Source organism: Triticum dicoccoides, chromosome 4B (assembly GCF_002162155.2).
Source record: "Triticum dicoccoides isolate Atlit2015 ecotype Zavitan chromosome 4B, WEW_v2.0, whole genome shotgun sequence".
Classification (NCBI taxonomy): Eukaryota; Viridiplantae; Streptophyta; class Magnoliopsida; order Poales; family Poaceae; genus Triticum; species Triticum dicoccoides.
In genome coordinates, this window is record NC_041387.1 from 672,924,396 (window position 1) to 672,937,019 (window position 12,624).

The 12,624-nt window shown below is 36.8% G+C and overlaps 1 protein-coding gene and 1 pseudogene across 1 annotated transcript in view; both read right to left on the bottom strand.

Annotated features, from left to right (window-relative positions):
- Positions 1-12,624, bottom strand: part of LOC119293057 — a 16,459-nt pseudogene that overhangs the window by 1,441 nt on the left and 2,394 nt on the right.
- The window catches only part of LOC119292250 (deSI-like protein At4g17486), a 3,700-nt gene continuing 1,594 nt past the window's right edge, over positions 10,519-12,624 (bottom strand). The window contains exons 2-4 of the mRNA XM_037571085.1: positions 11,975-12,262; positions 11,805-11,885; positions 10,519-11,062 (exon numbers count right to left, since the gene is read on the bottom strand). Of these exons, the coding sequence (XP_037426982.1) occupies positions 10,929-11,062; positions 11,805-11,885; positions 11,975-12,262 (503 nt within the window). The 3' untranslated portion in view covers positions 10,519-10,928. The remainder of the gene's footprint in view (positions 11,063-11,804; positions 11,886-11,974; positions 12,263-12,624) is intronic.

The following is a 12,624-nucleotide window of genomic DNA, read 5'->3' on the forward strand; positions in this document are numbered from 1 at the left end:
TGACTTTTTACCTGACGACGTGGGCCAGCCGCGCTTTTCCCTTGCGCCGGAGCCCCCAAGCGCCCCCCTGCGCGCCGTGTTCGGCCTGCGGCTGCCGGGCAGAAAAAAGGGCCGAACCGGCGCTTTTCGTCGTCCTGGGGCGCGACTGGACTGTTCTTTTAGCGCCGGCGCCGAAAAAGTCGCCTGGGGGGCCTGTTGGGGACGCGGGTGGAGATGCTCTTAGGCATCTGGTTCTCCTCCCCCCATCCCCTGCTTCTTCAAGGGAGCGCAGAGGGAGAGGTGAAGTCAACGCCTTGGCGATTCGGTTGTGTTTGTGCTATGCTCTCTACTTTGCTTGACTCTGTGCCACTCCTCCGTCTCCTTTGGCGATCTGCAAGCCCTGCGTCCCCCCTCCCTTCTCCATCCATCCGTGGTTGGTTTGTAAGTATCCTTTCCCCCCTGTCTTCATTCCCCTAGATTTTCTGTTCGATTTTGCTAGATCTGGCTTACTGTTGTGTTGTTCCCTTGTGTAGCAGTGGATCCATGTTTGGATGTTAATTTGTGCCTTTTTTTGGAGACGTATGGTTCGATGTAGATGCAGCGGTGGATCCCTTCTGTCTATTTTTTATTTCTCTAGACGGTAGATGTGTACAATCCCTAGTTGTATGGATGTAAACGCTGAATCTTGTACATAGGATATATCGATCGGCTATAAGTTTTGTACGTACTTTTGGCATAGGGAGTACCTAGAATTCATCTAGATGAGATATAATTTGGTCTTATTCATTTTGAAAACAAGAACAAATACAACCCCACGTCAGCGCACACGCATCTTATAGCATCACATCAAATGACTATAAAAGATAAATGAGACCAAATTATATCTCATCTAGATGAGTTCTAGCAAAACTGTTTGGCATACGCTAGTTTGGTAGGTTTTTTGTTTTTGGTTTGGCTTGTACTTAAATGTTGATGTACCCTACACGTATGGATGGAAATGGTGAATCACCTGTTCAGCTGGGTCTCATGATGTGTTTTTCGGTGCTCTGAATGTTTTAAGTTCAGTATCAATTGTTTTGGCTATAAATTGCAGTTTAATTTTCAGTGGATTTTCAGCACAAGTAAGCAACAAGGACGGAGGACGACCTACAATTAAGTTTACCTGCAATCTACCACTGATCGACCGTCGAATACCCCATCACCACAACCTCACTCTTACCGAAATTGATCTTAAGGTCGTACATGGCCTCAAAGCATAGGATAAGGAACTTGAGGTTGATGATATCAAGTTCTCATCCTTCTACCATGATCATGATGTCATCCTCCAGGAACTTTGTGCCTAACCACACAGAAGATGTGGCCGGCCATCCTAGCCTTATCCAGGATTGACGCAAAGGCGTCGGTTGTAAGATTAATAGCCACACCCCGCGAGAAGGCCTAAAATTGGGGTCCACCTCCCCAATAATATTAATCGTAGTGCTACTGCTCCTCATCAATTGCATGATCCGACAGTAACGATCATCGAACCGCCTTAGCTCCAGGACTAGGCGGATGAATGACCAGTCAAGGCGGTCGTATGCCTTGCGGAAGTCTAACTTAAGGAAGGCGCCTTTCTAGCATTGGACGTTAACCTCATGAACAATTTCATGAAGAGCCAGCACCTCATCATAGATACGATGCTCCTTTAGAGAAGCGAACTGCTAGGGGCGAGAGAGGCATTCACCATTGTGGCAAACCGTATCACACACACCTTCAAAATGATCTGTTGTTGAATATTAATCAACGTGATTGGCCTGAAATGTCGGATATTTGTTGCCCCGACTAGTTTGGGGATCAGGATAATGACACCAAAGTTTAGGTGGGACATGTCCAATGTCCCAATGTAAAATTCGTGGAACATTGGCATAAATGTCTGCTAAAGATGCGCCCAGAACTAGTGGAACAAGGAGACCAGGAGACCATCCGGCCCGGGCGCCGAAATAGCCTTCATCTCAGCAATCGCCCAACCAACCTTCTGTGACGAGAATGGGAGAGTTAGTTCCATATTCTCGTCAGCTCAAATCCTAGCCTCTACAAAGAATGGTAAAACAAGTGTTGCATGCTCATTAGCTAAAACACTGGCCTCTGCTGGCCAGCAGTGCTTGGCCCTAACCCGGTGAGAATAATAGGGGAGGGGGGAGTGGTCTAAGCTAATCCGCGTAACCGCCCTAAGGGCAGGATCAAATGTTGTGACTGGCAAATAAACATCGGAAACGCTAAAAATCAGGCATTAGATTTTCAAAAATGGCAAATCGAACGTTTTTCATGGCAATTTATATTGGTGTGGGGATGAGAATTTTAGTTTGCAAGCACGGCAATTTCCTGGCGAACAATGAACCGAGGTGGGTTTGTCATGCCCGTCAACCAAACTTGCCATCCTCGAGGAAAACAACTTGCTCGGAAAAACGTCCGTTTTGCAATACCTAAAAATGTGACGTTCGCTGGATAGCCCGGTCGATAAACATTACACTTACTTGTAGGAAGAAGAAAAACTGATGCTTACGTGCAAAAGGCAAAACCTTCTCTGTCGGTCCTGATACTGCGTTTAAAGGCGTGGATCTGATTTGACACTCACGAAAGGGGCCGAGGGCAAGCTTTCGTGGTGCCGCCGATGTGTATGGCAGTTCCCTCGCCATCCATCTTTGGCATGCATTCGTGGCCCGTGGCGAGACGTGTGTGTCTAGTCGCGTCCATATATAGGACGGAAAGTTGTGGTGCCTGGTGAAAGCTACGCTAGGGTTTATTGATTCTTTTTGTAATATGTGCTAAATTTTGACCAATGATTTAACTAACAAAATGTTAATGCATCTCAAAAAAAATTAACATCGTTGTACATAGTTTTCAATGATATAATTTCTTATGACATGAAAGAACATTTTGCATAAAATACAATGGGATCAATAAATCAGGACGGAGGTAGTAGGATAGTAAAAGTTGTGCGTGCATTATAGTCAATGAACGAATGAATTCACAGTACAAATAGACCGGTGGTACTTTTTACAGGATGCACGGCACCATAAAAACACGTGGACGAAGGACGCGATGTCGCGTTCAGCATGCATGTCGCATTGGTGCCCGCGAATCAACAATCCTCGGACGGTGCCGCCGGAATCTTGAATCGTCAAACCTGCCAGTCTCGGCGGTCCTTTACGAAACTAGCCCGCCTGTGCAAGCTACATTATTAGTTCGTTGAACCTCGCGTTATATATCATCCGTCGATCACGACATGCATGGGGCAAACCAAAGTACGAAACTACTATGTGGACGACTTGGTGTGGACGAACCGTGGACGATGGAGATCGAACGGTGACACCCAGTTTTTCATGGGTGGCACGATCCGCTCTGCGGCTTCGTGCATAAATCGTCTAGATCCTATCATGTGTGTAGCGGCGTTGGGGGAGCAAACGGGTGGGGGATTTTCTGCGGGCATCCGTCGTCCCACGTCGCGCGTTGGGGCATTCATGGGATTTTTATTTTTATTTTTCATTTTCAGGGTGTGCTTTTTAGTTTTCTTTGTTTAGTTTTTCTAAGTTTTATTGTAAAATTATTATTTTATTTTTTTTCACATGAAGCACAGGGTGTGAAAAAGCATGGTTGTGCTTGCCGAAAGTTAAAAAAAAGCACCGTTCTGCTTCGCCGTGACGCATAAATATGCGTCCCACAACTGTGCTTTCACGTGGAGCATGTAAAGTGAAAAACACGATTGTGCTTGTGCATCCCGAAAAGTGAAAAAATACAACTATGCTACTCAATTTTTTCTTAAAAAAAGCATGGTTGTGCTTCCGGTTTTTACTTTGGTTTTTTTTTCAGGCTTTCATTTATTTTGTTTTTGGTATCTAATTTTTTTAGGTTTTCCATTTTTTTGTAGAATTAAAAAAAATCCAGTAACTGATTTTTTTTTAGGTTTTTCATGCTTTTCTGTAGAATAAAAATATAAATTTGTCCAAACCTATCAACATGGGATTTAGTTTCAAAGATGAGGGGAGCTGGGGAGTTGCCTCTCAAGGGGTACTCTCTAATTAGTGATCTCGACCACATGCATCAGCCCCATCATGGTACACAAAAAAAATTGGAGATCATGGTACACGATCTAGGACGTGGTGGGACTATCTTCTTGAAATGGATTTTTTAAGCCCACCGATGAGGGAATACCCCACCCGGTAAGTTTTGCGATGACATAAGATCCACCTAAATTCTCAGGCAGGCTCAGACGCATGAATGCTAACGCCAAATCAACACCGGCAATAGATGGCGACAACCAAGTCGAATGGGTTCTAGTTGGGGGATCTTCATCACTCCGGTTGCTTGTCAGTCCAGATCTTCATCACTCAGTTTAAAGAGGCGTTACGCATGGGTATTCCACTAGGCATTTAAGCCCAGGAGTTACCAGTCGTATCCACTCGTGGTTAAATACGCTCAGTTACCACCTTGTAGTGACTACAAACAGCCGGCTACCCCGGAGTGGAAAATGGTATTTAGAGCGGTAATTCAAAACGGTGCCCAGGCTCATCTATTCCCGGCGAACAGTAAATTCAATAAAATAGCAAAAATAATTCAATAAAATATGAATCTTTTATACATGGAAGCTGACAGAATCTTCTAGGTGCTTGCAAAATTTCAAAGTGTCTGGACATTAGTGGAGCTCGTGGCAAAAAACAACAGAACCTGGTCTACACAGTGCACTTTTTCAAAGTTTTCTTGTCAGGCAAAAAAAATTATTTTTACAATGAACTCCTCAAATTTCCAAACACCTTGAAATTTGGCGCGCACCTAGAAGATTCTCCCAACTTTCATGTGTACAAATTTTGGATTTTTATATTTTCTTTTTGCTATTTTTTGAATTTACTGTTCATCTCTGGGTATAGCTGAGCCTGGAAACTGAAAAATAAATAAATATTTGTCAAATTTATGAACATTTTATGCAAAGAGCGAACAAACAACATTTTTTTCCTTGTACCAGCAGTTCAGGGAACGAACAAGTTCAGAACATCTAAATGGGCCGGCCCAGATATGTCCGCCAGGCGCCGTCTGAACTCAACACAGAGTCTCGCCCGCTTATGAGCCTATGTACTACAGATCCAAATAAATGTGAAATGTCATTAGATTTAAATAATATAGGATGTTTCATTCCACGGGAGCAACCGGCCGGTCCTCTATCCATCGTATCGTTTCGGTCGCTTGCATCACTGGTTTCATTTACTTCAATTAATTTAGGGTCCCCTCAAGAAAAATATTTTTTTGTTTTTTCTTTTCTTTTCTGATTTCTTTAGTTTTATTTGTTTCTTTATCGTGTTTTTTCGGTTTCCATGCTTCTCTTTGTTTATTCACCGGTTTTCTTCCTTTCTTTATCAGTTTCACTTGCTTTCTTCTTTTTCTTTCGCATTTCTTTACTTTTCGTTTCTTTCTTGGTTTCCACTGGTTTTTTTCTTTTTGAATTAGTGTCCCTATTTTTTTCTTGGGTTTCACTGTTTATGTCCTGGTTTTCTTTGTTTTTCTTTATTGATTTCACTTTTTTTGCACTGATTTTCTTTTAGTTATATTTCTTTGGCTTCCTTTGTTTTTGCCTTCTTTTTTTATTTTCTTGGTTTACTTCAATTCCTCCTGTTTCTTTTTTGTTTCTTCTAGTTTCTAAATACATATTCAAACAAATTCATATTTATATACACCTTTAATACTTTTGAAATACATGAATATCATTTTTTGAACTCTTTTTTTATGTCTACCATTTTCCATACACATTGTACATTTTTGGAATTTTTCTAATACTTTTTTAATATTGGTTTCACATTTTCAAATACAAGTATAACATTTTTTAATACATGGTCAGCATTTTGATATGCACATTTTTAATCATATGTCAAATGGTTGATTTACATTTTTCAAAATAAAATATTAATATTATTTTAAATACAGGACAAAATTTCCGAACGAACTTTTTTTTGTATGTATTTTTTCATATACAATTGTTTGTAAATATTTTTTCAATACACATTTGACATTTTTCAAATGCTTGGTTCTCATTTTTCAAATGTTTTATGTAGAATTTTTTCTAATATATATATTTATAATATTTTGAGTATAAATAGACGTAAAAGTAAATAAAGCATCAAAAGTCAAAAAAAAGGAACAAAAAACGAGGCTGTGGCCTGCCCTGCGTCTAGGATGCCTATCTGGCGCTCGCCTAAACCGGAGGGTTCCCTAAAAGTCGCTACAAGCGAGTAATAGGGCCCACAAATATAGTTGCCAGCCCAGTAGCAAAACGGTCCTTTCTTTCAATTTCCGGTTGTTTGTTCTACTTTTTATTTATTTTTATATTTTTGATATTTTGGAAAAACTTTCTCAATATAGACATAGGAAACTTGAAATTACTGAAATTTTCTTAAAAATCACAACACAGTGTAGAAGAATTTTAGCATAAATATATAATATGCTGATAACATTCTTGACATTAAAAATGTGGAAAAATTGTTTAAAATATAACTAATCAATATTCAAAAATATTCCGATTTATATATTTCAAAATTAATATCAAGTATCTGAAAATGATGAATTTGCATAAAAAATGATCCAAATATCTACGAAAAATGTACAAAGTGCATGAAAAAAAGTTTAAATCAAAACATATACAATTAAAAGGTATTAATCAAGTATTTGATTAAATTTAAACGTGTATCTAATATTTTTCTTCCTGTATACAAAAAAATGTACAATGTGTATGGATAAAATGTAGATATGAAAATAAAAGTTTTCAAAAATCTTAATCATGTATTTTTGAAATGTAAAACATATATATGAATAATGCTCCTGTTGTACACAAAAAATATACAATCTGTATGGAAAGAGTAGACATAAATAAATGTTTAAAAAATGTCAATTATGTATTTGAAAATATTAAGTATGTTCATCAAAATGTTCCTAATTTATAGACAAAAATGTATATAATGATTAATGAAAGGGCATGTATTTGGCAAATGTTCAACATGTAAGTTCAACGTTTATCAAAAGAATGTATTAAAGTACATCATGTATTTGGCAAATGTTCAACGTGTATCAAAAAAATGTTTCATGTGCAGAATAAAAGTATATTGTGTACTGGAAGGAAAAAGTGAACATGCATTGAACAAAAAGGAAACTGATGAAAATCAACAAAGAAAAAACACATAACCCTAATAGAAACCAAAAAAATAAAATGAAAACTAAGAAAAACCAATGAATGAAAGATGGAAACAGTGAAACCAAGAAGGAAACAAGGAAAACAAAGGAAACCGAGAAAAGATATAAAGAAAACGAAGATAGAAAGAAAGAAAAGCAAAAGAGACATGAAAACCGAGAAAGAAACAAGAAAATAAACAAATAGAATAGGACAAATAAAGCCAATGAAGAAACGAAGAAAAGCTGACAAGAAAACAAAGAAAAAGGAAAGCCAAAGAAAACCATGAAGAAATTGAGAAAACAAAAAGAAAAATAAAAACTGGACAAAACAAACGGTAGCGATCGAGCAAACGAGAAAGCCAATGAACGAGACAGTTTTGAAGATATTGTTTTAATAGAAGCAATGGCACTATAGTATGGGATGGATGAAGTACCAATCTACATACATGCTGTGTTAATTTCTGGGAAGTAGCAATCACACTATTGTATTGGATGGACGAAGATACATGTTTGGACTTTTCTTTTCTTTTTCTACTTTCTTTAGTTTTATTTGTTTCTTTCTCAGGTTTTTCGATTTGCATTATTTTCACTGGTTTACTTTTTTACTTTATCGGTTTCAATTATTTTCTTCATTTTCTTTCCTTTGTTTCCTTTATTTTTTTTGTTTCTTTCTTTGTTTTTACTATTTTATTCATTTTTTCATACTTTCTTCAACAAAATTTTTGGTTCCTTTGTTCCATTCTTGATTTCACTGTTTTTCATACTATTGCACTATTTTCCTTTGTTTTAGTTTCTTATTCCGTTTCATTTCTCAGTTTTCTTTGATTCCTCTTGTTTCTTGTTTTCTTATTCTAGGTTCTCAATTCTCTATGTACACGTTTAACATTTTTCAAATACATTATTAAAAAAATTCAGATCTTATTATTTATGTCTACCTTTTTCATACACATGGTACATTTTTTTATGTATCAAGTATGTTTTTAATACAGGTTTAACCTTTTTAAATACAAGCTTAATATTTTTTTAATACATGGTCAGCATTTTTTCTGTGCACACTTTATATGTTTTTCCAAATTCTTGATTAATATTTTCAAATGAAAGATTCAAATTTTTCTGAATACATTGTCAAGGCTTTTTCTATACATTTTAGCATTTTTCAAGCCCTTGATTAGCACATTTCACATACATGATTAACTTTTTTTGCAAATGTTTTATTAACATTTTAAATACCTCTTCAATATTATTTCAAAAGCTTGATTAATATATTTTTAACACATAATAAATTTTCCAAACACATTGTATTTGTTGTATAAATTTTTTCATATACATGTTTTTTCAAATATTTTCTCTATACAGATTTAATATTTTGAAAATGCTTGGTTATCATTTTTCAATTTTTTTATGTAGACTATTTTTTGTAATATATATATTAAGAATATTGGAGGTATATAAAAGTATAAATAAATAAAGCAAAAACGTCAAATAAACAGAAAAAACGAGGCTGTGGCCTCCCTTGCGCCTAAGACAGACGCTTGCCTAAAGCCTAAACGAGAAACAGGGGCACCCGTTTCATGAAGTTGCGCCTATGCCTCGCTTGGTACGAGGTGGAAGGCAGCTTCGTGTAAGGACACATATAGTCACCGGCCTAGTAGCAAAACGGTTGTTTCTTTTAATTTCCGTTCGTTTGTTCTTATTTTTTTCTTTTCTTTTTAAGCTTGTTTATATTTTCGAAAACTATTATAAATATAGATATTCCAAAACTTGAAGTTACTGAAATTTTCTTAAAATTCATGAATTTGAAAAAAGGTTAACACATTGTAAAAGAATTGTATGCATATTTTTTAAAAAATATTGATAACATTCTTCACATTTGAAATCTTGAACACATATCAAAAATATAATTGAAGACATTCAAAAAAATTCAAACACATATATATTTCACAATTGACATCATGTATATGAAAAATGATACATAAAAAAATGATCAAAATATATACGATAAATGTACAATGTGTATGAAAATAAGTTGACAAAAAATATATTTTACAAGTATTAATCATGTATTTTTATTTTTTAATGTGTATATAATGAATTTTCTTGATATCTACAAAAAAATGTAGAACATGTATGGAAATATCTAAGTATGAAAATATTTTTTATCAAAAAAATAATCATGTATTTGTGATGTTAAACATGTATATAAAAACTGTTCCTGTTCTATATAGAATATGTACAATTTGTAGGGAAAGTGTAGCATAAAAAAATTATGTTTAAAGAAATGTTTATTATGTATTTGAAAATGTTATATTTATATATAAAAAGTGTTCCATTTTTTAGGAAATGTACAATGGTTATGGAAAAAGTAAAAACAAAAACATATATTTGAGAAAATGTTAATCATGTATTTAAAAAATGTTTTGCGTAGTTTTAGAAGTGTTTATTATCATAAAAATAGTATTTAACATATATTTGAAAAATGTCATCCATTTATTGAATGAAGTGTTCAAAACATGTATTAAGAAGAAAATGTACGTCATGTATTTGGCAAATGTTCAACGTGTATCAAACAAATGTTCCACATGCACACTAAAAATAGATGTCGTACTGGAAAGAAAAAGTGAACATGTTTTGAACAAAAAGAAAACAGATGCAAATAAAAAAAGAAACAAAGAAAAAAACACAGAATCCTAATAGAAACCAAAAAACAAAAAAAATGAAAATGAAAACTGAAGAGAACCAATGAAAAAATATGGAAACAATGAAACCGAGAAGGAAATAAGGAAAAACAAAGAAAACTGAGAAAAGAAATAAAGAAAAATGAAGAAAAAAAGAAAAGCAAAAGAAACAAGAAAAGCAAAGAAAAAAGAAACAAATAGAAAAATCAATAAAAACGTGAAGAAATGAAGAAAACCGGTCAAAAAACAAAGAAAAACGGAAAGCTGAATAAAACCATGAAGAAATTAAGAAAATGGAAAGAAAAAACAAAATAAAACAATAAAAACTGGACCAAACCAACAAACGGTAGCGATCGAACAAACAAGAATGCCAATGAACGAAAAAAGAACACCAAATCAGGTCGGCCCAGATTCGACGGGAGAGTAAAAACGATCGACACAAGAGATCCTTCCTTCTGTTCTCAAAAAAAATAAAGATCCTTCCATCTCACTATAAGCAAGATAGCGAGATATAGTTCTCGTTGTCTCATACAACATACATTTGCACCCCAAAAAATGATATATGTTTGCTATTGTACACATATACAAATTTCCATATAATATTTGTTCATAGTTTTGAAGATTGATTGAATTATTTTAATAGAAGCAATGGCACTATATAGTATGGGATGGATGAAGTGCAAATTTAGATACATGCCACATTAATTTCAGTGAAGGAAACAACAGCAAGTCAGGCCATTTTGTACTTACACAACAAAACAATTGTCAAATAAACCCAACAGCTAGTTACACAAGCACTATACACCTGCACTCTACTGTCAAAAACAATTAAAAGTTACAATCAACTATGCACGCAACCATCTCACACGTGTTGGTTAACTTGGCCTTCGCCACGATTACACAAGCCACACCCGCTACCCCCGCTCTCTACATCAACATATATATAGCAGCAACTTCGACCGGATCAGTATCAGGATCTGCCACCGCCATTGGCAAGAGGACATCAGCACCACGGCTAAGATCTCCCATCCTCGGCAAACAACCCGGAAGCAGGTAATGCTGTGCATAAATAACCTGAAACAATTACAAGCTATCCCTTCCAGGAGTTAACGTCTTGTCTTTCGGGGGTACGACGTCGCTGTTTGGTGTTGTGAGGAGGTGATCTAGATCACCGATGTCGCTGTCGATGATCGATGTGTCCGACTCCAAATCATCATCTGAAGCAATAGCATGGTATCAGTTGCAAAGCAAAAGCCTCGCCATGTTGTAAATACTTGATCCATTCACAGCACATGGTCTAACACTCTAACCATTAGTACCAGTAGAAAATAAGGGACTATAAGACAGGAAACTGCACCAGCTGTTGCACTGCTGTATCGTAAACTATCTTAGGCTCAGATAGCAGTCAGGATTGAACATGTCCTGTGAGCAGTAAAGTGAACCATACAAGCTATATTTAGTTATATGGATGAAGCAGTGATGGTGGACTTCAGAGATTCCCGCTAGTCAAGTAATGTATGTTGACAATTGGCTGTGCGCACACATTCCAATTTTAACAGTACAACTTCACAAATGTTCACAGAAATTCGAGCAGATAGAACATCGCATTCTCAGGCTTCAGGTTGCAGATTACTTAACACCTCAAATGTCCACACTATTTCAACTTGGTAGAAAAGGGTAAACATAAATACGTAATATCCTGATAATACTAATTTGGTTCACAATCGCTATTCCATCGTAAGACAAGCTAGATTAAGCGTATCATCATAGATTGAAATGGTCGGTTACAGCCAATAAACACAACCTTTGCGCAAGGACTGGAAACAACATCAAAGTAGCTAGCGTCTAAGCAGTCAAAGCAGTGTAAAAATGGATCTGTACAGGAAAGTAAACGACCACACAAAGCAGCGTTTGAGTGTGTACAAAACAAGTAGGGAGAGGGAGGTTAGGCAAATTTACCAGAAAATTCAAGGTGTGCAGTTTCATCTCTGACCGCTGAAACCTTGATGTTTTCAGGAAGGACACAGTTGCAGACGGAACCTGGTGCCACAAATGTAAAGTCAGAAACAGCTCAGAATCCACATAGCCCAGGAGCAACAGATTGTGAAATTGTTAAGATCTATCCTAACCTAATCTGGCCAGTCGATTCACCCATCCAGGAGTTGGCTTTCCGGTCAAACGCTTACAGACGTCAGCAGTGAAATGGTTACAGTTCTTGACAATCAAGTGATAGGTGTCCCCATGATAATCCTCCGCAAGATCCTCTAGGAAAGCGCGGACTTCAGCCCGGGACATATTGGTGGTGCCCATACACACGGAGCGCCTGAAGATAAAGCCAGGACAGCTTTTCGGTTCTACTTGGAACACTCCGCTGGTCGCGTATTCGTGGGCTCCATACCCAAACTCCATACCATGCACTGCAGAAAAAGTTTATTGGAATGGTCAGTCTCGGATGTGTCGAGCTTATAGACAGCTGCATGAAACTCGTGTGCACAAGACCCCGTGACACACTTGACACATATTTAAACTGATCCAGAAAATTGAGGCACCCAAAAATATGGCGAGCAGGCAGAGCATATCAAAGTTGTGATACCAAGAAGAGTTTGAAAGGGCTTGGTGTGGAGCGGCTGAGCTCGAGAGGGCAAAACAAAATGTGATGGACCATAGTAAATGTGTCAGAAATTAGCGCGTGGGACGAGAAATGTCCGAATGGGTTGATCCAGGAGCAACAAATGGCGCGTCAAAAGAAGCGAAGTGGCGCCACGTAAGCTGACAAACC